Source organism: Panthera uncia, chromosome D1, assembly GCF_023721935.1.
Source record: "Panthera uncia isolate 11264 chromosome D1, Puncia_PCG_1.0, whole genome shotgun sequence".
Classification (NCBI taxonomy): domain Eukaryota; kingdom Metazoa; phylum Chordata; class Mammalia; order Carnivora; family Felidae; genus Panthera; species Panthera uncia.
The window spans coordinates 109282519-109308893 of NC_064808.1; the positions used below are offsets into that span (position 1 = coordinate 109282519).

Here is a 26375-nt window from a genome sequence, read left to right on the forward strand (position 1 = left end):
ACACATATATAAACGCGTTCCTAATCAGACACACATAGGTAACACGTACATGTAATCTATATACAAACCCATTCCTAAATAGACACACGTATGTACTGCATACATATAATGCATATAAGTATAAATGCATTCTTAATGAGAAGGGCAAAAGTTTGACATTCCTGGAAGAAACTATGTCTCTCCAGAAGTGGATTTCTGACAAGACTGTGGAAGGGAAAGGGGAGGAAGGGAACAAAAAAGGAAATAAAATAGGACTAAGTTCTAAGAGGAAGTTCAAGGGCAGAAAGAACCGACAGCCCATTACCAGGTCAGATGGCTGCTCTATCATTTCATTTCACTGGTCAAACACAGCTTTACTAAACGTGGTAACGACTGACTATTCCTAGGATCTATGCCAAGGTCCTGAATGAACCAAAGGAATCCAAACCAGCCATGTTTGTTTATTTATTTAGTTTTAATTTTTTTTAAAGTTTATTTATTTTTGAGAGAGAGAGACAGACCATGAATGGGGGAGGGGCAGAGAGAGAGCGAGACACAGAATCCAAAGCAGGCTCCAGGCTCTGAGATGTCAGCACAGAGCCCGACGTGAGGCTCGAACTCACAGACCGCGAGATCATGACCTGAGCTAAAGTCGGACGCTCAACTGAATGAACCACCCAGGCGCCCCCAAACCAGCCACGGTCTTTTTTTTTTTCAATATAGGAAATTTATTATCAAATTGGATTCCATACAACACCCAGTGCTCATCCCAAAAGGTGCCCTCCTCAATACCCATCACCCACCCTCTCCTCCCTCCCACCCCCCGTCAACCCTCAGTTTGTTCTCAGTTTTTAAGAGTCTCTTATGCTTTGTCTCTCTCTCACTCTAACCTTTTTTTTCTTTTTCCTTCCCCTCCCCCGTGGGTTTCTGTTATGTTTCTCAGGATCCACATAAGAGTGAAAACATATGGTATCTGTCTTTCTCTGTATGGCTTATTTCACTTAGCACAACACTCTCCAGTTCCATCCACATTGCTACAAAGGGCCATATTTCGTTCTTTCTCATTGCCACATAGTATTCCATTGTGTATATAAACCACAATTTCTTTATCCATTCATCAGTTGATGGACATTTAGGCTCTTTCCATAATTTGGCTGTTGTGGAGAGTGCTGCTGTAAACATTGGGGTACAAGTGCCCCTATGCATCAGTACTCTTGTATCCCTTGGGTAAATTCCTAGCAGTGCTACTGCTGGGTCATAGGGTAGGTCTATTTTTAATTTTCTGAGGAACCTCCACACTGCTTTCCAGAGTGGCTGCACCAATTTGCATTCCCACCAACAGTGCAAGAGGGTTCCCGTTTCTCCACATCCTCTCCAGCATCTATAGTCTCCTGATTTGTTCATTTTGGCCACTCTGACTGGTGTGAGGTGATATGTGAGTGTGGTTTTGATTTGTATTTCCCTAATGAGGAGCGACGTTGAGCATCTTTTCATGTGCCTGTTGGCCATCCGGATGTCTTCTTTAGAAAAGTGTCTATTCATGTTTTCTGCCCATTTCTTCACTGGGTTATTTGTTTTTCGGGTGTGGAGTTTGGTGAGCTCTTTATAGATTTTGGATACTAGCCCTTTGTCTGATATGTCATTTGCAAATATCTTTTCCCATTCCATTGGTTGCCTTTTAGTTTTGTTGATTGTTTCCTTTGCTGTGCAGAAGCTTTTCATCTTCATAAGGTCCCAGTAATTCATTTTTGCTTTTAATTCCCTTGCCTTTGGGGATGTGTCGAGTAAGAGATTGCTACGGCTGAGGTCAGAGAGGTCTTTTCCTGCTTTCTCCTCTAGGGTTTTGATGGTTTCCTGTCTCACATTCAGGTCCTTTATCCATTATGAGTTTATTTTTGTGAATGGTGTGAGAAAGTGGTCTAGTTTCAACCTTCTGCATGTTGCTGTCCAGTTCTCCCAGCACCATTTGTTAAAGAGACTGTCTTTTTTCCATTGGATGTTCTTTCCTGCTTTGTCAAAGATTAGTTGGCCATATGTTTGTGGGTCTAGTTCTGGGGTTTCTATTCTATTCCATTGGTCTATGTGTCTGTTTTTGTGCCAATACCATGCTGTCTTGATGATGACAGCTTTGTAGTAGAGGCTAAAGTTGGGGATTGTGATGTCTCCTGCTTTGGTCTTCTTCTTCAAAATTACTTTGGATATTCGGGGCCTTTTGTGGTTCCATATGAATTTTAGGACTGCTTGTTCTAGTTTCGAGAAGAATCCTGGTGCAATTTTGATTGGGATTGCATTGAATGTGTAGATAGCTTTGGTTAGTATTGACATTTTGACACTATTTATTCTTCCAATCCATGAGCAGGGAATGTCTTTCCATTTCTTTATATCTTCTTCAATTACCTTCATAAGCTTTCTATAGTTTTCAGCATACAGATCTTTTACGTCTTTGGTTAGATTTATTCCTAGGTATTTTATGCTTCTTGGTGCAACTGTGAATGGGATCAGTTTCTTTATTTGTCTTTCTGTTGCTTCATTGTTAGTGTATAAGAATGCAACTGATTTCTGTACATTGATTTTGTATCCTGCAACTTTGCTGGATTCATGTATCAGTTCTAGCAGACTTTTGGTGGAGTCTGTCAGATTTCCCATGTATAGTATCATGTCATCTGCCAAAAGCGAAAGCTTGACTTCATCTTTGCCAATTTTGATGCCTTTGATTTCCTTTTGTTGTCTGATTGCTGATGCTAGAACTTCCAGCACTATGTTAAACAACAGCGGTGAGAGTGGGCATCCCTGTCGTGTTCCTGATCTCAGGGAAAAAGCTCTCAGTTTTTCCCCATGGAGGATGATGTTAGCTGTGGGCTTTACATAAATGGCTTTTATGATGTTTAAGTATGTTCCTTCTATCCCGACTTTCCCAAGGGTTTTTATTAAGAAAGGGTGCTGAATTTTGTCAAATGCCTTTTCTGCCTCGATTGACAGGATCATATGGTTCTTCTCTTTTCTGTTATTAATGTGATGTATCACGTTGATTTGCGAATGTTGAACCAGCCCTGCGTCCCAGGAATGAATCCCACTTGATCATGGTGAATAATTCTTTTTATATGCTGTTGAATTCGATTTGCTAGTATCTTATTGAGAATTTTTGCATCCATATTCATCAGGGATATTGTCCTGTAGTTCTTTTTTACTGGGTCTCTGTCTGGATTAGTAATCAAAGTAATACTGGCTTCATAGAATGAGTCTGGAAGTTTTCCTTCCCTTTCTATTTCTTGGAATAGCTTGAGAAGAATAGGTACTATCTCTGCTTTAAATGTCTGGTAGAACTCCCCTGGGAAGCCATCTGGTCCTGGACTCTTATTTGTTGGGAAATTTTTGATAACCCATTCCATTTCTTCGCTGGTTATGGGTCTGTTCAAACTTTCTATTTCCTCCAGATTGAGTTTTAGAAGAGTATGGGTGTTTAGGAATTTGTCCATTTCTTCCAGGTTGTCCAGTTTGTTGGCATATAATTTTTCATAGTATTCCCTGATAATTGTTTGTATCTCTGAGGGATTGGTTGTAATAATTCCATTTTCATTCATGATTTTATCTATTTGGGTCCTCTGCCTTTTCTTCTTGAGAAGCCTGGCTAGAGGTTTGTCAATTTTGTTTATTTTTTCAAAAAACCAATCTTGGTTTCGTTGATCTGCTCTCCAGTTTTTTTAGATTCTATATTGTTTATTTCTGCTCTGATCTTTATTATTTCTCTTCTTCTGCTGGGTTTAGGCTGCCTTTGCTGCTCTGCTTCTATTTCCTTTAGGTGTGCTGTTAGATTTTGTATTTGGGATTTTTCTTGTTTCTTGAGATAGGTCTGGATTGCAATGTATTTTCCTCTCAGGACTGCCTTCGCTGTATCCCAAAGTGTTTGGATTGTTGTATTTTCATTTTCATCTGTTTCCATATATTTTTAAATTTCTTCTCTAATTGCCTGGTTGACCCACTCATTCTTTAGTAGGGTGTTCTTTAACCTCCATGCTTTTGGAGGTTTTCCAGACTTTTTCCTGTGGTTGATTTCAAGCTTCATAGCATTGTGGTCTGAAAATATGCATGGTATGATTTCAATTCTTGTATACTTATGAAGGGCTGTTTTGTGACCCACTATGTGATCTATCTTGGAGAATGTTCCATGTGCACTCGAGAAGAAAGTATATTCTGTTGCTTTGGGATGCAGAGTTCTAAATATATCTGTCAAGTCCATCTGGTCCAATGTATCATTCAGGGCCCTTGTTTCTTTATTGACCGTGTGTCTAGATGATCTATCCATTGCTGTAAGTGGAGTGTTAAAGTCCCCTGCAATTACCACATTCTTATCAATAAGGTTGCTTATGTTTATGAGTAATTGTTTTATATATTTTGGGGGCTCCCGTATTCGGCGCATAGACATTTATAATTGTTAGCTCTTCCTGATGGATAGACCCTGTAATTATTATATAATGCCCTTCTTCATCTCTTGTTACAGCCTTTAATTTAAAGTCTGGTTTGTCTGATATAAGTATGGCTACTCCAGCTTTCTTTTGGCTTCCAGTAGCATGATAAATAGTTCTCCATCCCCTCACTCTCAATCTGAAGGTGTCCTCAGGTCTAAAATGAGTCTCTTGTAGACAGCAAATAGATGGGTCTTGTTTTTTTATACATTCTGATACCATGTGTCTTTTGGTTGGCTCATTTAGTCCATTTATATTCAGTGTTATTATAGAAAGATATGGGTTTAGAGTCATTGTGATGTCTATGTTTTATGCTTGTAGCGATGTCTCTGGTACTTTGTCTTACAGGAGCCCCCTTAGGATCTCTTGTAGGGCTGGTTTAGTGGTGATGAATTCCTTCAGTTTTTGTTTGTTTGGGAAGAGCTTTATCTCTCCTTCTATTCTAAATGACAGACTTGCTGGATAAAGGATTCTCGGCTGCATATTTTTTTCTGTGCATCACATTGAAGATCTCCTGCCATTTCTTTCTGGCCTGCCAAGTTTCAGAAGAGAGATCAGTCACGAGTCTTATAGGTCTCCCTTTATATGTTAGGGCACGTCTATCCCTCGCTGCTTTCAGAATTTTCTCTTTATCCTTGTATTTTGCCAGTTTCAGTACGGTATGTCGTGCAGAAGATCGATTCAAGTTACGTCTGAAGGGAGTTCTCTGTGCCTCTTGGATTTCAATGCCTTTTTCCTTCCTCAGATCAAGGAAGTTCTCAGCTATTATTTCTTCAAGTACACCTTCAGCACCTTTCCCTCTCTCTTCCTCCTCTGGAATACCAATTATGCAAATATTATTTGTCTTTAGTGCATCACTTAGTTCTCTAATTTTCCCCTCATACTCCTGGATTTTTTTATCTCTCTTTTTCTCAGCTTCCTCTTTTTCCATAATTTTATCTTCTAGTTCACCTATTCTCTCCTCTGCCTCTTCAATCCGAGCTGTGGTCATTTCCATTTTATTTTGCATCTCATTTAAAGCGTTTTTCAGCTCCTCCTGACTGTTCCTTAGTCCCTTGATGTCTGTAGCAATAGATTCTCTGCTGTCCTCTATACTGTTTTCAAGCCCAGCGATTAATTTTATGACTATTATTCTAAATTCACTTTCTGTTATATTATTTAAATCCTTTTTGATCAGTTCATTAGCTGTTGTTATTTTCTGGAGATTCTTGTGAGGGGAATTCTTCCGTTTGGTCATTTTGGATAGTCCCTGGAGTGGTGCGGACCTGCAGGGCCCTTCCCCTGTGCTGTGGTGTATAACTGGAGTTGGTGGGCGGGGCCACAGTCAGACCTGATGTCTGCCCCCAGCCCACCGCTGGGGCCACAGTCAGACTGGTGTGTGCCTTCTCTTCCCCTCTCCTAGGGGCGGGATTCACTGTGGGGTGGCGTGGCCCGTCTGGGCTACTTGCACACTGCCAGGCTTGTGGTGCTGGGGATCTCGCGTATTAGCTGGGGTGGGTAGGCAAGGTGCACGGGGGCGGGAGGGGCAGGCTTAGCTCGCTTCTCCTTAGGCGATCCACTTCAGGAGGGACCCTGTGGCAGCGGGAGGGAGTCAGACCTGCTGCCGGAGGGGTGGCTCCACAGAAGCACAGCCTTGGGTGTTTGCACGGAGCGAGCAAGTTCACTGGCAGGAACTGTTTCCCTTTGGATTTTGGCTGGGGGATGGGTGAGGGAGATGGCGCTGGCGAGCGCCTTTGTTCCCGCCAAACTGAGCTCTGTCATCCGGGGGCTCAGCAACTCTCCCTCCCTTTGTCCTCCATCCTTCCCACTCTCTGAGCAGAGCTGTTAACTTATAACCTCCCAGATGTTAAGTCCCGCTTGCTGTCGGAACACACTCCAGCGGGCCCCTCTGCTTTTGCCAGCCAGACTCGGGGGCTCTGCTTCAGCCACGTCTTAATGCTCATTTCATTTAGTTTAGATCCATTTAGTTTCATTTAGTTCAGTTACGATTAGTTACAATTATTATTAATGGAGCAAGCAGAGCTCAACCACGACAGGTGGGTGTCATCACCCAATAAACTGCTGAAGAACTAAAGTACAGGGGCAGCCCTGGTAGTGACACTGACAGCAAGCAAGGCCAAGGCTGAACAACAAGGGAGGGGAGCAGCTGTTACATCTTCTGAGAAGAAAACGACGGGAAGCTAGGGAGAGCTAACATTAAAAAAAAAAAAAAAGAAAGGAGTTTTTGTTTCAGGTATAAATTATTTGCTAATTTCCTAATGCCTTGAAACTGTCATAGCTTTTTTTTTTTTTTTAACGTTTATCTATTTTTGAGACAGAGAGAGACAGAGCATGAATGGGGGAGGGTCAGAGAGAGGGAGACACAGAATCTGAAACAGGCTCCAGGCTCTAACCTGTCAGCACAGAGCCCGACGCGGGGCTTGAACTCACGAACCGCAAGATCATGACCTGAGCCAAAGTCGGACGCTTAACCGACTGAGCCACCCAGGCGCCTTGAAGATGTCATAGCTTTTATGTACCAACCAAAGATGTCCACAAAAGCAAACCCAGCAGCAGTCCCAGGGAGGAAGGCACTGGCGGATGTCGCTGTGAATGGCCCTTTCCCCACTGTCCTTACCCCTAGGTTCCCTGACAGCCATTTTCACATCAAACGTGGGTATGCACAATAACGTGGTACGTGTTTTTTGAAAAACCATTTGTCCCTTGTACAAAACAGAACATTAACAAGACCGTATTGACTCCTAGGCAAGAATCTTTCACAGGCGATCTGCCCCGTGACTGCGCCAGGGGAACGCAGCAGACAAGGAAAGGATGACAGAGCCACAAGTCGCACACTGAGAGACTGAACGCAGACCACGGTATCGAAGGACAGGAATGACTAACATTCTAGCATAGGGACTATGTGCCAGGCACACCATGACTTTCCATGTGAAGTTATCTTGTTACATACTAACAGTTTCAGCAATTCAAAAAGCAGAGAGAGAAGAGTGGATTCCCAACGAGGAAAAAACGTCACTGGATCTGAAAATCTCTAACTGGCTGAGCAGTCTTTTCTTCCACGCCCTCCTCAAAATGAGGTATTTTTTCACGACAACAAAATGCTTTGGTTTGCTGATGTGCATGACAGACTCTCAGAAACACAAGACAGCACAAGATGCTGGTGTTGAGTGCGCGTTGTTTCCAAGTCTGAGAAAAGCCAACATCCTAACGCAGCAAGTGAACTGGTTCATGACTTTCAGAGTAAATGGAGCACTGAGGTTTCAACAGTCAGGGCACAGAGCCAGTGAGAAACCATTCCAACACTGAATGCATTACTTAACAGAGAAGGACAGTCCACAAAGTGCAGTCACTTACAGGACACATACACATGGTTTTTGCAACCGCTCAAAGTAAGAAATAGAGAATTTCAGCTTCTATTTTCTGCCGTAAACAACTATGTTGAATAAAATATTAAAGCATCTTCTTCCACACACCCAAAAACAACCTTGAGAGAAGGAAGAATTATTCAAACAAAAAAGTGCTGAGTATTCAATTTTCATCTTTATTAATTTCATCCCGAATGCAAACACAAGGTATTCTGGATTAGAGATATCACTTACTAATTACCTCACAATAAGAAATAAGTGTGCTGTTACTGTCCTTGTACCTTGACCAAGGCCTTCCTTTTGGGGTGGCCAGGTGAGCCAGACGCCCCTGGGTGAGGTACACAGGGGACGAGAGACCGGTCATGCTCTGCTTCTACAGACTTCCTCTTCCCCTCCAAAGACGGAGTTCTAGGAGATGCAACTGGCTTGAATTCTAACCAACACTGTGGTGTGCAAATAAAATCTCTCCAGGAGCCAAGTGATCTAAGAGATGACTCAGTTTTGGGCTTTATCCCTTTTGACCTTTAAAAACCCAGAGAGATAATGCTCTGGTCTCTCCAGCATCTTGGGGCTTAGGAACTGATTCAAGGTCTAACCTGTGGTCCTCTCAGAGAAATAAGAGAGGTTTTATTATCCCTTCTGTTCAGAGCAATTTTGTAGACAAATGTCTACAAAGCTAAGTCTCATGGTATGTGAAATAAGAATCGGGCTTTTTGGGGTGACACGGAGAAATCTAGAAAGGGTTTTTTATGCGCCGGCACTGCAAGTGAGACAACGACAAGCAGGGCCCTGAGGTCACTGGGGCTGGTGACCCTGAGCTTTCACATTCATAATCACGGGTTGTGAGACCAGACATGAGGTCCACTATCTGGTCAGTGGAGAGGATAAAAGACGCCCCCCCCCCCCATTAAAATCCTGAATGATTACACTTTCAGCAGAAGAGTCAAAGAGAAATAAACTGCCTTCACCTGTGCCCCAAGGACTATGAGGGAAAGTGCGTATCAAAATTTGGTAGTAACTGTGGAGTGGTGAGTGTGTATGTAGGACTCTCTCCTCAAAAAATAGTTGTCACAGTTGGAACTTTAACATTAGTTTGTATGCACGACTTTGGAGGTTGTAATGAACTTCAAGAGGATAATTTAATTTGTATAGTTCCAGATTAGAGGTATCTCAAAGTATTTGAAGGGTGCATGATGCTGACCCAACCTAAACCAAACCCTAAGCCTACATTCTAAACTGAATGGTTCAATACGTTTTAATTCCAGGCTACAAATAGCTCCTTTGTAAGTCATGTTACCAAAATAAGTACATGTCACGGCTTAACAAAAACCCAAATACTATATAAGTAAATAAGGCACTGCCATCAAATTATCATATACAATGTAGAGAAGAATCAAATCCACAAAGACTTCAGATATAGGAATAATCACAACAAACCATAAAGCAATTATGGTAAATGTTTCTAGAACTGACAGAGATTCTTAAAATAAACAAGAACATCTGGAAAAGAAACAAACTTTTAAAAATTAAAAATTATTGGGGTGCCTGGGTGGCTCAGTCAGTTAAGCTTCCAACTTCAGCTCAGGTCATGATCTCATGGTTCATGGGTTCGAGCCCTGCATCAGCCTCTGTTTTGAGAGCCTGGAGCCTGCTTCAGATTCTGTGTCTCCTTCTCTCTCTGTCCCTCCCCTGCTCGCGCTCTGTCTCTCTCTCAATAATAAATAAGCGTTAAAAGATGTTATTAAATAAAAATAGTAAGGGTTAAAATGTAAAACTTCCACACTAGATTACATCTGACTGAGTAGAGAGGGAGTGGACCGGAAGACACATGGGTAGAGTTTATTAAGAATGTATCACAAGGACACCAGGAAGTGGGAAGTAAGAGAACTAAGACACACGGTGAGTAAAGAGAAGAGGGTGGGCCGACTCCTGACTCAGGTTCCAGAAGAGGAGGAGCAGAGCAGAGTGAAGAGTCCAACTGACCTTGCCCACAGATGAACAGGAGCAATCTAAATTCAAAAGCCCATTAAATCTTAAGCAAGATTTCAAAATGAATGAATTAAAGAGAGAAAGAAAACAAATCCATGCTGAGTCTCAGTAAAACTGCAGAAAACCAAGGCAAAGAGATCTTAAAAGCAGTATGAAAGTAAACATAAATCAAAGGAGCAAAAATGGACTTCTTAGCAGCAAAAGCAGAGAGCAGAAAAGAGCAGAATCATCTCACTGTACCTTCAATATAATGGGACAGTAACTGTTAATATGGAAAAATAAACATTTGAAAACAGAGGACGGGGCGCCTGGTGGCTCAGTTGGTTGAATGTCCAACTTCGGCTCAGGTCATGATCTCACAGTTTGTGAGTTCAGGCCCTGCGTCGGGCTCTGTGCTGACAGCTCGGAACCCCAGAGCCTGCTTCGGATTCTGTGTCTCCCTCTCTCTGCCCCTCCCCTGCTCATGCTCGGTCTCTCTCTCAGAAGTAAACAAACATTTAAAAAATATATAAAAACAGAGGATACATTAAAGGCATTTTCAGAGAAATAAGGATGCAAAGAGTTTCCCACCAAAGGACTCCTGTGACTTCAGGAAGAAGGGGAGGACAGTCACCTGAAATGTCCTGGAGGCAGGAAGGAGTACAGGACAGTGAAGGCATGGGACCCGGTCAGAACAAGCATGAAGTGGAAACAACAGCCAAGACTTAAACACGTAACAGTAACTCCATGAGGCTGGGGTTGTGTATAATGTTCTCAGCTTCTTCAATTCTCTTCCATATAAGTAAATATATTTACATTAACTTTGATAAGCTAAGTTGGTACGATAAACTAACTAGGATGCCACTAAAAAGGTAGAAAGCATGTACAATTTGTAAACTGTGAGAGAAAGATATCAGAGAAAACAATCAGCCCAAAGGAAGATTAACAAAGGAATGAAAAGAAGAAAAATACAAGACATAATAATACAAAGTAATCCAAAGTAATATTAAATAGATGAAATGATCCACTTAAAGATCACAAAAAGACCACCTATGGGCTCTTTGTATGATGCACACATATAAAAAGGTCCGAAAGCTGAGAATAGAAGTATGAGTCGTGAACAAAACACTTAAAACACTTAATTTTGGGGTGCCTGGGTGGCTCAGTCGGTTAAGCGATTAACTCCGGTGCGGTCAGTTCGAGCCCCATATGGGGTTTTGTGCTGATGGCTCAGAGCCTGGAGCCTGCTTCAGATTCTGTGACTCCCTCTCTCTCTGCCCCTTCCCTGCTCATGCTCTTTCTCTCTCAAAAATAAACATTAAAAAAAAAAGTTAAAAAACTTAACATAATTTCAACATGGCAGTCAACCACAGCAGAACACATATTCTTTTCAAAGATAACACAAAATAAATGTTTCATAATGATATAATGGGCCATAAAGCAAGTCTCAACAAGTTTCAAAGATACGTGTCATAGGACAGCATTCTCTGATCACAAAGAGTAGAAATCTGCGACTAAAAGTAACCAGGAAAGCCACTTATGAATAAAAACGCATGAAAGAAGTAGAAATCATAACACAACTTAGAAACTGTTTAAAAGTGAGTAGCAATGAAAACATAAAAGTAAAAATTTGAGGGGTACAGTTGCAAGAGTGTTTAAATTAGGAATAGGAGGAGGGGGGTCACTGAAGCAAACACCCAGTCAAGAAGCAAACACAACAGAAGGAAGAACGAACAAAGAGCATGCCTGGCTTGTGGAGGGAGGTTGTTTCTCAGCTCCCATCCGCCCACTTTGCTTTTCTTCCTGTAGCTCTGTGATGCCCAGGCTGAGACTCCCGCAAATTGAGGGTTTCTTGCCAGCTGAGGCCCCATGAGGTTCAGCCACGTGGAATTTGCAGAGGAGAAGGGAAAACCCAGGGGCTTCTCCTGGGGGTGCTCCCGGCACCAGTCCTACAGCACCCCCAGCAACAGAGGTTCCAGCACTTCTGAGGGGGCAGCGCCCTCCTGCACCTGAGTCCCCGCCCCTCCATGGGCCCCTCCATGGGGCTCTGCCTGCCATTCACCCCAGACTCCTCCCTGCTGTCCCCCAGCCCAAACAAAAGGTGGTTGCTTCTTGCAAACATGTGCTTCCAACTCTTCCTTTTTGTCTTTTCTGGCCATGCGACGTATGTATAACCAATTCCCTTGTATTAAATCATCTGTTGAAATACCTAGTGTGTTTTCTACTGTGCTGTCTGCAATGGGACAGAGAGAATCTAAGTTAATGTAAGCTACACATTCCTTGTTGTCAAAAGGAGTGAAACCTGTGAGGGTCTGGGGGAAGGAGAGTGGGAGTGGTGGTGGGTAAAGCTTTACTAAGAATTAAATTCCAAAGGACATCTTTCACCTGGAGAATCAATGAGACAGGAGATCATACTTGCTGAATTTTAGATGTTTTAGGAAGAAAAAAAAAAAGCCACAAAACAAAATAGCTCTAAGTACAACTGAGAAATGTTTTTATCCAACAGAGGTATATATTATAGATATATTCCCTACCTTACATTTTCTAAAACTAGGACATAGTCATCATATTTTATAGGATTTCACCTTAATTAAAAGGGAAGAAAGTCAAAAAGTAGTCTGAGAAGAAATAATATATTTAAAAGATAATTTTAGTTTAAGAATATAAGAAAGTACTAGTCTTATTGTTTATTCTAGAATTCTCTTTAATTGCAATGCATTATTTTAAAATTAAGCTATTGGGCCTAAAAGATTAATTTGACAAACATACAATCTACCATCTGAAAAAAGAAATAGTAAAATAGTTACGAGATCAACAGGTTCAATTATTGTTCAGAAAAAATTCCATCACCTATTTTTTTCCCAACAATTCTCCCAGCCTAAAAGAGGCAGTTTTCTGTGTACCTTTTATCATGTGGGTAATCGCAGTGAGAGGTTGTGGGAGTTCTCAAGCCATGTAAAGGAGATGTAAATTGGTCAGAATGTCAGTAATTCTCATCAGTTGTCACCATCAACCAGGTATTAAAAATTGATGCGAGGTAGCTCACGCATAATAAAAATTTCAAAGCATGAACTGATCTTTCAAATGCAAACATGCATAATATTGAATGAAACTGGCTTCTCTATCTGTTATACTTTTCAGTATTTTGCTCATTAAATTGTTTTTCAAGTTACTATTTTTAGCAGAAATCCTAAGAAAAATGTCACAAAATAAGAGATGTTACTAAATTATGCATCTGAACTATTTAAAAAATGATGTGACATAAATTAATGATTAACAAACAGATGCTGAAAGTTACAATTACATATTTAAATGCATTTTCTCCTGAAATAGATATAATCACTAATACGGTCACTAAAAATTTAGAGATTCCACCTCAAGCATGAAAGACTAAATTAAGAAAAGATCTTGAATACGGCCATGGTATCAGGACCATTAGGGCTTGTTACACTAAGTTTTCCAAAGCTACAAATCTTTAAAGAACTGCGAACAAAAAAGCCTAATGTCTGAAGAGTTCATGCTTTCCAAACTGTTCACAGCCATTTTTTATTAGATCGGCACCAGAGTCCTACAGGGATGGATTCCACGTGGGAGACGTCTTGGACGCGTTTCTCTTGCTCCGCGCTTGCGCTGCCACAGCACTGGCGAATGACGCGTACCCACTGCGACCCAGTCCTGCAGAAGAGGCCTGACTGTGCAGCCAGTCACTCTGCTCCAAGCATTCCTGTCCCTCACGGGTCAGACTAACACACATGGCACACTCTTCTCTCTCTCTGCGACACCACACCTTGTCTTCAACCAAGAGGATTTCTCGCTCATCATGTAACATTCCCTGGCTTCCTTTCAGCAGAATTAAGCATTCCTTCACCTGGGCTCCCCCAAAACATTGTAATACCTCTATTTTTGAGTATTATTATCAAATCTTAACAAACCATAGCACATAGCATCTAAGAGAAACATCAATAGATACTTGATGAATGAAAAATGAGTTAATGCATGAATGCACAGAAGAGGTTGGCGTCCCTTTTTAACAAAAAGCTAACAGAGTCCAGAAGTGATTCAATTAATGTCTCCTAGCTATTTAATGGGAAAAGATTAGGACCTGGGTGACTCCCTTATAATTACTTTTCAAAAAATTATTATTATTGCTTAGATATAGTTAACCTTTAAGTTTAGCTAGTAATTAACCATAACCTCATAGAAAAAATGATGAAAAACTAAAAAAGGAATGTAGTACTAAGTTGTTGCATTTGAAACATTTACATGCATAAATTTCAAAACTCTTACAAAATAGAATTCCTCTTCCTAAGGGCCACATCTTAATTTGCCTGGTTTAAAATACAACCTTCATGAGAATTGTTGTGCAAGTTATAAATTAGTATTGGGAAACATGGAGAGGAAAAGGAGTAAAATGCAGGGATCTTATCTGGCCATCACTGGTGGCTGGCATGGTGAGCCTATTCAAGGATATGGAAACAGCCCTCGGAAACTCCTCATACACAAATCTGAGGTGGTTTGTGCACACAGCACTCAGGTCTGCTAGACTGTGAAAGAAGCTTAGAAGTAAGGTTGGATATGGAGCCATGTGGTGAAAAAGTCTTTTTCCCTTAGTAAAATTAATGTGATAATAATAAGAAATATGATTTGAGAAAGCATCTATTAGAAGGAGAGTCAAATCTGGAGTTTTCTGTTATCCATATGAGAGAACAGAAGTCTAAATTATGACAATAAATTCAGGAAGGAAACGGAAGAGATAAAAAACAAATTGTAGCAGAATGAAGTGTAAGATACTTGCTACATTAATATGGCCAGTATGAGTTTAACATAATGGTAATTTTGAAATAATGTATATTTATCTTACAAACAAAAATTAGAATGAAATTTTAAAAGTTACGCTTGTTTCCAGACAGGAGAGCAAACTATGTCCCACCTGCGAATCCTGTCTTGGACACAACAAGAGAACACTACACCAGAAGATGGGACCCTGAGAATGGGAACATCTGGGAGACCTTTGTAAACAGTAGGGTACGGTGACCCACCGCCGAAGAGGGCTGGGTCCCAGGCTGGGGCGAGGCAAGGGAGAATTCAGGGTTGCTGACTTTATCACTGCCCTGAATGGATCACTGTCCAACACGTCACCACTTCAGGGCTAAAAACAGCAATATGCAGCCACAGTCATGGATAGCAAGGTAGTTGATATGATACAGCATGTAGTCCAGCTGGTGTTGGAAACGGAGCTAAACAGGTTCCAGTACAAAGGCTGGCACTTGGAATTACAAGGGCTCAGATTATCAAACAAACAGATACAAACAAATCCACACCTGTTTATACTATGGTAAAACGTAAGGATATAAGAGACAGAACATTCTTAGAGGAAAAATACTAATCAGTTACAAAGAAATAAGAATTGGATTAACAGTGAACTTCCTCAATAAAAAGACCTAATAACCTTATACGTAAAGGAGCTAGTAAAAGAAGAACAAACAATCCCAAAATCAATAGAGGGAAGAAAATATAAGATGAGAACAGACATAAATTATATAGAAACTAACAAAACAATAGATCAATGAAACCAGGAGGTGGTTCTTTGAAAACTCTTAGCCAGACTCATCAGAAGAGAGAGAGAGAGAGAGAGAGAGAGAGAGAGACACACACACACACACACACAAAGGACTCAAAACCAGAAATGAAACAGGAGTAGTAACAACTGACAGCACAGAAATACAAAGGATTATAAAAGAATATTATGAAAAATTATATGCCAACAAATTGGACAACTTAGAAGAAATGGATAAAGTTCTAGAAACACATAACCTCCTAAAATTGAAGCAGGAAGAAATAGAAAATTTGAACAGACCGATTACCAGCAGTGAAACTGAATCAGTAATCAAAAAACTCCCAACAAACAAAGTCCAGGACGAGATGGCTTCACACATCAATTCTACCAAACATTTAAAGAAGAGTTAATACCTCTTCTTCTCCAACTACTACAAAAAATAGAAAAGGAAGAAAAATTTCCATATTCATTCTATGAGCCCAGCATGACCCTGACACCAAATCCAGATAAAGACAAGAAAAATAAGAACTATAGGCCCATAACTCTGATGAGCATCAATATAAAAATCCTCAACAAAGTATTAGCAAACTGAATCCAATTCCACATTAAAAAAATCATTCACCACAACCAAGGAGGATTTATTCCTGGGATGCAAGACTGGTTCAGTATTTACAAATCAATCAACGTGATACACCACATCAACAAGACAAAGGATAAAAACCACATGATCCTTTCAATAGATGCAGAAAAAGCATCTGACAAAGTACAACATCCATCCATGATAGAAACATCCGTCCATGCTTCCTCAAGGAAGCAGGTTTAGAGGGAAAATACCTCCACATAATAAAGGCCTTACATAAGAACATGCACAGGTAACACCGTACTCAAGGGTGAACAACTGAGAGCTTTTAGCCTACGTTCAGGAAGAAGACAAGGATGCCCACTCTCACCACTTCTATTCAATACACTACTGGAAGTCAGTCACAGCATTCAGACAAGAAAAAGAAACAAAAGGCATCTCACTTCGTAAGGAAGAAATAAACTTCCGCTATGTGCAGATGATACGATACCATATGTAGAAAACCCAAAGGACACCACCAAAAAAACTACTCAATAAATGAATTCAATAAGGTTGCAGGATAAGAAATCATAGAGAAATCAGGTGCAATTCTCTACACTGACAATGAAGTAACAGAAAGAGAAATGAAGAAAACAGTGCCATTTACAAGCGCACCAAAAATAACCAAATACCTAGGAATAAACTTAGCCAAGAAGGTCAATGACCTGTACTGTGAAAACCAGAAAGCATTGATGAAAGACACTGAGGATGGCACGGGAAGGAAAAAGGAAAAACATTCCGTGCTCATGGATTCAAAGAACAAATACTGTTAACGTGTGCAAACTACCCAAGGCAACAGACCGTGAGGTCTGTTTCTAGTCTTGGTAGCATGCTTGTGCTCTCTCTCGCTTGCTCTCTTTCTGTGGCGCACACACACACACCCCTAAGAACTTGAAACTGCCATCCAGCATGGCTGAGATACCCCGTTGATCCTGTCTTCGTAATGGAAAGTGGTCCTTATGCTCGATCCAGACAGACCTTGAGCAATGTCGAACACGCCTGTCTCTTCCACACCCACCCATCTGATGCCACCTGAGAGGACGCTGACTCTCCCGCAGCTCCCAGTGCCAGGACTACATTTCACACAAAAGAAAGTTCACACACGCTTAGTGCCTATGCACTTATAGATGTGAGTGCTGACCAACCATTCTCAGTGATGTCTCACATTCAAGTTCACTTCACAAAGCAGAAGTCATTTGTTCTTCCCTGCTTCTGTTGCAGTTTATGATAAAACCAGTTCATGATTCATAAAGGCTGCAAATTAACCCAAAATGCATGGTCATTTTCTACTTCCTTCTTTCTTTAGTTTCAAACAATGTAAACACCACTCAGAAAGCTAAATCCAAACATAATACAAACATAATCCCAAAATTATAAAATACAATTCCTTTGTAAAATCAAGCCTTCTGAGGGAAAAAGGCAGTCAAATTTCCCTGTATAATAAAGGACTGTGGCACTAAATGCATTTAACTTCCCACACTTCCCCTCCTGGTTATTAATTTAAAGGAAAGCAAAGGCTGGTTTAAGAATAGTAACTCTCCTGTGAACCAGTACAAAGAACGGATCAGGACCATGACTCCATATCAGGAATACGAGCAAGGTGATTCCTTGTACGGCCCGGGCAGAGGGGAGCATGGCGCAGGACACCAGGGCATGAAGCGCTGTCCCTGCTAGACGCCCCTCACACTGACTGTGTCGAGCTTTACCAGTGGGGCGATCCGAATGGAAGCAGTGATCCCGGTGAGCTGGGGTCAGTGCTTCCTGGGATTCCTGATGGTCCCCATGTGTTGAGAATGTCATAACAACTCAAAATCACAATAGTGTAAGGTTTGAGGATTTTGAATTTTTAGAAGCTTTTAACCTTTTTCATAGGTTCTGAAATTAGCTCTATTTGACATCCCTCATTTTAAAAGGTTAGATCTGAGATAGAGGCATTTTTACACTAACAGTAAACTGATGGACTGTATAGTTTTGTTTTTGAATTCGAAAGAATAAATCCCTATTCAATAAGAACAGGAACCACAATATGCTAACGACTGCCTCGTGAGCAACTACTCCATCATCTACTGTAACTACCCTACAATACAAAACTAAGTGGGTTCCAGCCGATGAACTGTTTCTCCTCAGCGCTGTCAGTCCTGTGAAACATACCACCTTCACCAGCAGGCGCTGACTTTACAGAAAGAGGAAAGACAAGGCAAGCAGCGAATACAATGACGTACAGCAGGTACAGGGGATGACCTGGCACGTCACCAGGATATGACAATCGCACGGGTCACCCCGCTTCTTGGGCTGATCTGCTTCTGTTACTATTATGTCCCCACCTCCTTCCAGGACACTGGTGTACATAAGAGGCAGATCAACACAGAATTTTACCATCAGGGAAAATTTGGGGATAAAACTGGAAAAAAAGGACAGGGAGAAAAAAGGGGGCCCGATCCAAATACTGTTCCAGTACTAACCTGGTTTAGTTTCTTCCAGAGATTGAGGACAGGGGACAGTTCGTTAGACCAGATTTCTCTATCAAATTTGCAACCAGCTGTTACTGATCTGCCCAAGATCCTCAACTGTGAAATAACCTAAAATAAAAACATAATAAGCACAAATATTGAAAAGAGAGAAATAGTATGGGTCCAAAAATAGCTATATTTGTTTTATAAAAATAGAGACTAAATATAAACAAGTTTTAATCCCATTATCTCTATTCAATTGCCTTCACATGTAACTGATTTACTTAAGCAGTTAAAAAATAAAGAAAAATATATTTCAGTTTGATTGACTCAACTTTATAATTTCAACATGCTGATTGATTAAAGATCATTTTTCTGAAAAGAGGCAATGGTAGGAAAGATAGTAAACAGCATACCACACTACATCAAAGAGTGAAACAATTTTAAGTAATTATTTGTTGGTACAAATCATTACAAACCCAAGTTTTCGCGCTCTGTATTAACGTTAAGTTGCCACGTAAACGTTTCCTCTGCAGGAAGACTCTAATGAAAGATGCACAGACGGGGGCGGGGTGCAAACCAGGCGAGGTATGCAGTGCTTCCCACTGGGGGCGCCCCTTCCGTGACTTTCTGCTGATCCGCATGGAAATCCACTCACACACATTTCCTAACACTGTGCCCTGTGACATGGGCTTCGGCAACGATAACTGACTTGCTACTTCTCCAGCAACGAGGCAGAGGTAATGAGGGTACTGATACCGGGCTGGAGGTATCAGGGTGGGTACAAATCAGCGCGGTATCTGCGGGCTGCTCTTTACAAGCACTTCAACTCAATGTCAAAATTGTGCTCTCAGTGCTTCTTTGACATAAAATAAACCCAAAACGAGAGGCATGTGTTTTCCAAAACTACTATTTTTAACACCAACCTTTGCAGCATGCTGACTACATTTCTGTTTTATTTTTTGAAAAATAAAAGATGTAGATTGCAAGATTTGAAAGATGTAGATTGTTTTTCCTTTTTTAACAGATTGGGCTATATTTCATATTTGTTGGATGCTTTTATTAGTAAAGTTCTTAACAAAATAAGGGCCATAAATCTTTCAAAATCAACACACTACTCAATTGTTAAACATCCACCATCATGCTGTAAAACTCAAGTTACTTCTAGAGCTTTTGATTGATTCTCCAATCTTGAAAAAATCATGGTGATTCAGGGTTTCATTTTCTTTGGTTTTCTGATAAATTATTTTCATTTGCTCTAGCTGAACCCTACAACAGCAGCTAATTCATCAACTTTGCCACACCACAAAACACCGCTAGTTGGTAGTCAGAAGAAGTGCTATTTTAACTCTGGTAACATTCGCTATCACTTATTTGTATTTTAAATTTGTCAAACAAGCCAGAAAACAAATAAGGATGCAAAGGGATGTCTAAAGGAAAAGAGATGCAAACTTTTTTATAAGATGCTAAAAGCTATTTTAAGAATAAAATACTTGCCAGCTCAAAAGGCCATGCTTTCTGTCCTAGAAAAACAGTATGTGAGGTTTGCTTTTCCTAATAACACTATGATAATATACTATAATCTTTAACAAACAGATTAATAAAAAGAGAGTTCAAATACATAATGATATATTTTTACCATGAGAATAGACCTATAACTTAGAATTGTGGACCATCTTTTGTTTTTCAAAATCTCACATATTTATTTATCTTTTTAAAAAGCACAGGTAATAAAATCTTCCCATTATTTACATTTTAAACCAATTAAAAACTACTTTAGGGATGCCTGGGTGGCTCAGTTGGTTGAGTGTCGGACTTTGCCTCAGGTGATGACCTCACGGTTTGTGAGTTCAAACCCCGCATCAGGCTCTGTGCTGACAGCTCGGAGCCTGGAGCCTGCTTCGGATTCTGTGTCTCCCTCTCTCTCTGGCCCTCCCCTGCTTGCACTCTGTCCCTCTGTCTCCCAAAAATAAATCAATATTTTTTAAGAAGTACTTTATTTGCTAACACTCCATTAAAATGGTGTCAAACAGGGTGGGATTCTCCACAAACAACACATTTACTTTGTTGTTCATTTTGCCTTCTCTTGGCATAAAATGCTTCCCTGGCTTTCCTTTCCTTCCCTTGTCTTCTCTGTGGCTGACTTTGTCCAGTACTAATGTTACACTGACAGACTGCTTACATTTTCTAAGTCACCTCTGGTGTCATCCTTCTTGGAATGAGAGGGAATACAATATTTGAAAACAAATACTCTCAATTTACAGATGAGAAAATGGACTTTCAGAGAAACTGAACCGATTACATATTTGTTTCCAGGGATGCGTCAGACGAAACACCTGGAGAAATCCTGTAACACAGCACGTGTAAAACCACAATTACACAACAGAATCAATAAAAAAACCTTTTAAGATTTATGACTGAAGTACCTGGAACATTAAAGGAAGCCTGTATTTTTACCATTAAGTATTTTATTTTAATCCAGTGTGGCTAGTGCAGCATTCTCACAGCCTCATGCATACAATACCGTGATTCCACGCCCCTGAGTGAACCATGGTGGTGCAGCTCATCTAGACCTATGCATCCAGAAGGCAGCATCTGCCCTGTGACAGCGGCCCCTCCGAAAGGGCCTGGAGCTTGCGTTGCTGATTTACTTGCTATTATGCGTGACTTTCAGATTGACAGAAAAGTTGCACAAATAGTACAGAGAACTCCCTTCAGAGACTTCACCGTGCCCCCCTACGTCAGCATCTTACAATCAGCGCACAATGATCAAAACCAGGAAACTAACAAAGGCACAGTACTACCAACTAAGCTATTACAAGCCCTATTTCAACCTCACCAATTTTTCCACGAATGTCCTTTTTCTGTTTGAGGAGAATCTGGGATCGTATTGAGTTGTAATTTATCCGTAGTCCCACCCAAAACAATGACAGTCAAGGAAAGGCTTTCATACCCTTGACACTGGTAAGCCATACTGGTCAATCACTCTGTAAAATGTCCCCTATGTGAGTCCAGTTCCTAAGGGTCAGAGTTCCAAAGTTAAGACCCAGAAACCCAGATTGGAAAGACTGGGACACACGGTTTGCTCCACCACGGCTTTGGGCTGACAGTGGGGGCTGCTGGAAACACCATCATCACGAACATTCCACACATCAACACCATCAAACTTCAGTGAATGAGACGCTGGAAGAAAATTACAGCAGCAAAGGCTTATGTTTAAAAAGACACAAAGTTTAAAACTGAGCCAAACTTAAATAACAAAGTTGAAAATGGAGATGGAAGTAAAAGGAGAAAAAAATATTTAATGAAAAGACAACTGATAGAAAAGAGAGCAGATAAAAAACCAAAAGTCACGGGCACCTGGATGTCTCAGTCAGTTACGTGTCTGACTCTTGATTTCGGCTCAGGTCATGATCTCATAGTTTTGAGTTCTAGCTCTGTACCGCGCTCTGCACTGACAGAAGGGAACCTGTTTGGGATTCCCTCTCTCTCTCTCCCTGCCCCTCCCCTGCTCATGCTCTCTCTCTTGAAAAAAAAAAAAAAAAAGTCAGTTTACTGAAAGGACTAATAAAATCATGAGATTTCTGAGTATACTGGGTGATATAAGATAAAGATAAAATGAGTTAAAAGTTTATTTTAAAAATACAATTTTTTGGGGCGCCTGGGTGGCTCAGTCGGTTGGGCGTCCGACTTCGGCTCAGGTCACGATCTCGCGGTCCGTGAGTTCGAGCCCCGTGTCGGGCTCTGGGCTGAGGGCTGGGAGCCTGGAGCCTGCTTCCGATTCTGTGTCTCCCTCTCTCTCTGCCCCTCCCCTGTTCACACTCTGTCTCTCTCTGTCTCAAAAATAAATAAACATTAAAAAAAATTAAAAAAAATAAAAAAAATAAAAATACAATTTTTAAAAAAAAAATTTAATGTTTATTTTTTGTGAGAGAGAGAGAGAGAGAGAGAGAGCGCGCGCGCAAGTGAGTGGGGGAGGGGCAGAGAGAGAGGGAGACACAGAATCCAAAGCAGGCTCTAGGCTCCAAGCTATCAGCACAGAGCCTGATGTGGGACTCAAACTCACTGACCATGAGATCATGACCTGAGCCGAAGTTGGATGCTTAACAGAGCCACCCAGGTGCCCCTTAAAATCCAATTTTAAAAGGAATATAATTACAGATACAGGAGTGACTGAAAGACATTAATGAGATTATTTTGAATAGTTTTATGCCATAAAAAGTTACAAATTTGGCCAACAGAAATTCCTAGGAATATATAAACTAATAAAAGAGCCTCAAGAAATAACAGCAAAACTAAATCAGGGGCATAGTTTAAAAAATTAAATGACAAGTTAAAAACCACCGTCTTAACCGCAGACACCAGCAGTTCACTTGAGGGATCTGACGTCACAGGAGCTCAGATCGCACACGAACCCCTCAGGGACTAGAAACGAGGCAGCAATCCTCGAGTCAAGTAACAGAGACTAGGAAAAACACTACCAGAAATAAAAGATGTTCAAAGATCAATTTTAATCCTGAACACAGACACAAATAAATATCAATCAACCTCTAAAAAAGACACACATGACAATTTTGAACGGATGGATTAATCACAGGAAATATAATTCACCACATAAACGGAGGAGAGGAAAAAGTGGAATCCGCAATGGAATTCCTCTGCTCTGCCCCACCACCTGTAACCTGGCTCATCTGCCGACACGCTTTGCCTAACAGACCGAGGCAGAAGCAACACGTGACTTCCAAAGCCTTCACTTAAAGAAAACTAGCAGTTCCCACTCCGGCCTTGGGGCCCCGAAACAGCACACCAGCCTCTGGGAGAGGAAACCAAATGTCCCCAGCCGGGAGCCAGGGTCATCTGCACACATGACTAGGCTGCCTCGGGCCTCCCAGCCCCGTCAGCCCCGCAGATGCGGGCAGCCTCGTGTGCAATGCCAAAGATGGACGTGGAGAAATTACGCAGCCTCCCCTCAGAATCCTAAAAAAAAAGTCACGCAATAAATATGACTGTTTCAAGTCACAAAGTTTTGGGATGGCTGGCTGTGCAGCGAAGACTGACGGAATCATCAAGAAAAGCAGAAAACTCCTTGAACCCATGTTGTGGGTTGAGTGTCTGCACTCCCAGCGCAATTCAGAGTTAAGCTCGCGTCCCCAGCATTTGGAGATGGGCCTCTGAGGAAGCAGTTAAGGCTAAATGAAGTCCTATGCGTGGGGCTCTGAGCTGACAGTGCCAGTCTCCGCAGAAGAAGGGACAGCAGAGAGCTCTCAATCAACCTCGGTCTGTCTGCAAACATGCACAGAGGAAAAGCCATGCGAGGCCACAGTGAGAAGACGGCCACAGTGAGAAGACTGCCATCTACAAGCACCAGAAACTGAACATACCGGCCCCTTCATCTCAGACTCCCAGTCTCCAGGACTGTGAAAAAATACATTTTGTAGTTTCAGTTGCCCTGTCTGTGGTAGATGGCCGCAGCTTGGGACAGCTCGACTGAACACTTTCAACCTGACAATGATGCCAACGTGATACATCCTACCTCGGTAGGAACCACGTATCGAATTCTGATCTTCTCCTGGGCTCCGGACAGGCGCCACGATGCTCTCTCACAAGGCTGGCGGCAGTGTGGTAAATAAGGGTATCACAAGAGTGAACAACGGACACACTCACAACCGTTCTGTTCTTCACTGTCAGAACAGGACTCAGTGATTACACGGCACATTCAACACCTTATTCTACAATAGGTTTCGCATTAGAAGACTGCCTGACGGTAGGCTCATGTAAGTGTTCTGAGCACGCTTAACGGAGGTGAGGGAAGCTATGATGTTACTAGATCAGGTGTATCAAACGCATCCCACTTACAACACTGTCAGCTCATGAGGGGTTGACCAAGATGTTACATCACACCGTAAGCCAAGAAAGATCTGTGTTTTGTTAAAATAGCCCAAGCAGATTAATGCAGCCTTAAAAATGGTATCCACAAAACACAGCAAATATTAAAATCTATAATCAAATGTTAGAAACCCTTTAAAATCAGAGCAAGACAGCAATGTTGGCTATCATGACTTTTATTCAATAATGCACACAGGGATCTAGCTACCCCAAGAAACAAGAAAAGGCAGTTAAATGTGGAGAGACTGGAAAAGAAAAAAAGCTTGAATCATTTTCCCAGACTATACAATTTAGCAAAAAATGAAGTAACTTGTAATGTTTTCACATATATTATATTCATGCTATATACACTATATATTTTTCTATTTGTAGTTGAAATAAATAGAAATTTATTACATAATAATACTTTTTAACTTCAGCTCAAGTATTATGTCTTTTATCAACAGTAACTGGGGAACCCTTAAAATGTTCCTCATTCAGTCCTCTCACCCCCACCCCTAAGATCTTCACACTCCCGCGGGGTGTGTCCCCAGTGCAACAGGGTGTAACAAGCCTTGCTCAACTCCCACATGCCGCAGAAAGGAAGCAGTCACTCACACGTGAGAATGGGCTCTGGAAGAACATCGGAAGTTTATCTTTATGTTAATAAGAAGGAAAAAACCGTCCTCTACGTCTCTCACGTCTTTCAATAAAAATATTTATGCTGCTCACACACAAGACCAAACTGTGATTTGTGAGATGAGATTTCACTCAAGATCAAAAAGGAAATGTATATTCACTCCACCATGTTAAGAACTCATATCACCATTTTTTCAAGGCAATATATTGAAAGCCTGAAATTAAAATTTCAGGAGATCTCCTAGGTTATACAATCTAAGCAAATTAGATATGAACTTCCCTTTCAACGAAGATGTTTCAATTTTACTGGGACTAGAAAAATATACCAGTTTTAAATACCAAGGTAGGAGGCTGAACACTCAATTATGAATAATACATAGTAATGTTTTATATACAACTTCGGACAAATACATTATGTTATATATACACATCCAACACACAAATAAAAAAAATGTATTTGCAGCCTCGCAAACAAGTGGCAGCGTCACTTTAGTAAAGCCTCAAGCTGGACATAGGAACGTCCTTCAGGGAGCAAATGAATAAGCAAACTGTGGTACATCCATTCAGCAAGAAAATGGAACAGACTCCTGATACACACAACCAACATAATTACGCTGAACAACAAGCCAGACAGAGGGGCGTACTTAATTGTATAATACTTTTAAGTAAAACTCTAGAAAATGCACATGAATCTGCAAATGACAAAAGAGCAATCAGTAGTGGAAGGGGACAGGGGAGGGGGGACAGGAGGAAAAGACTCCAGAGTTACAGAAAACTTCAGGAGTGATAGGAATATTATCTTGATGTTGTGAGGTTCTAACAGGTATATATATACATGTATGTATATATATATATATATGTATGTATATATATATATATATATATATATGTATGTATATATATATATGTATATATATATATATATGTATGCATGTAAAGCCTTATCAAATCATACCCTCTAAATGTGTTGATACTAAATATCAACTAACTTCAATAACGCTGTAAAAACTGAAAAAAGGTAATTATTAAAACAACGTTAGCAGGACGTATTTCAAGATGGCAGGGTAGGAAAATCCTGAACTCAACTTGTCTCAAAGACACAACAAATCTATGGCTACATATGGAATCATGTCCTTGGAAAAAGTTCTGAAAACTTGATGAACGGTGCCTCCTCAAACACAGGTTACAAGAGCTGCCTCAAGATGGGTAGAAGAGGTAGACATCCCTTGCTAAAAACCCCACAATCAGGAGGGACCTCCCCAGAGAAGTATTTCCTCCCCATGAGGCACCCCAAACCTTGGGCCCTATACCAAAGACACAGCCCTGCAAATGTTGGGCTTTGGAAAGCAATGAATAGTTAAGGAGGAGAAACAGAAACATCTGGAACAGAAGACAGCTCCTGAAGAAGACACCGACCCCAGACCAAGTGCAAAAGCAGCAGTCTGAACAGCACCTAGATCACTGGTGAAG

The 26375-nt window shown here is 41.0% G+C and overlaps 1 protein-coding gene across 4 annotated transcripts in view; it reads right to left on the reverse strand.

The window, feature by feature from the left end:
- Positions 1-26375, reverse strand: part of DYNC2H1 (dynein cytoplasmic 2 heavy chain 1) — a 348288-nt gene that overhangs the window by 85862 nt on the left and 236051 nt on the right. For all 4 annotated transcript variants that reach the window (XR_007454148.1, XM_049614182.1, XM_049614176.1 and 1 more), the window contains exon 83: positions 18414-18530. Coding sequence is in view for 3 of the 4 variants with exons in the window: in XM_049614182.1 (XP_049470139.1) it covers positions 18414-18530 (117 nt within the window). In the remaining variant the exon portion in view is untranslated. The remainder of the gene's footprint in view (positions 1-18413; positions 18531-26375) is intronic.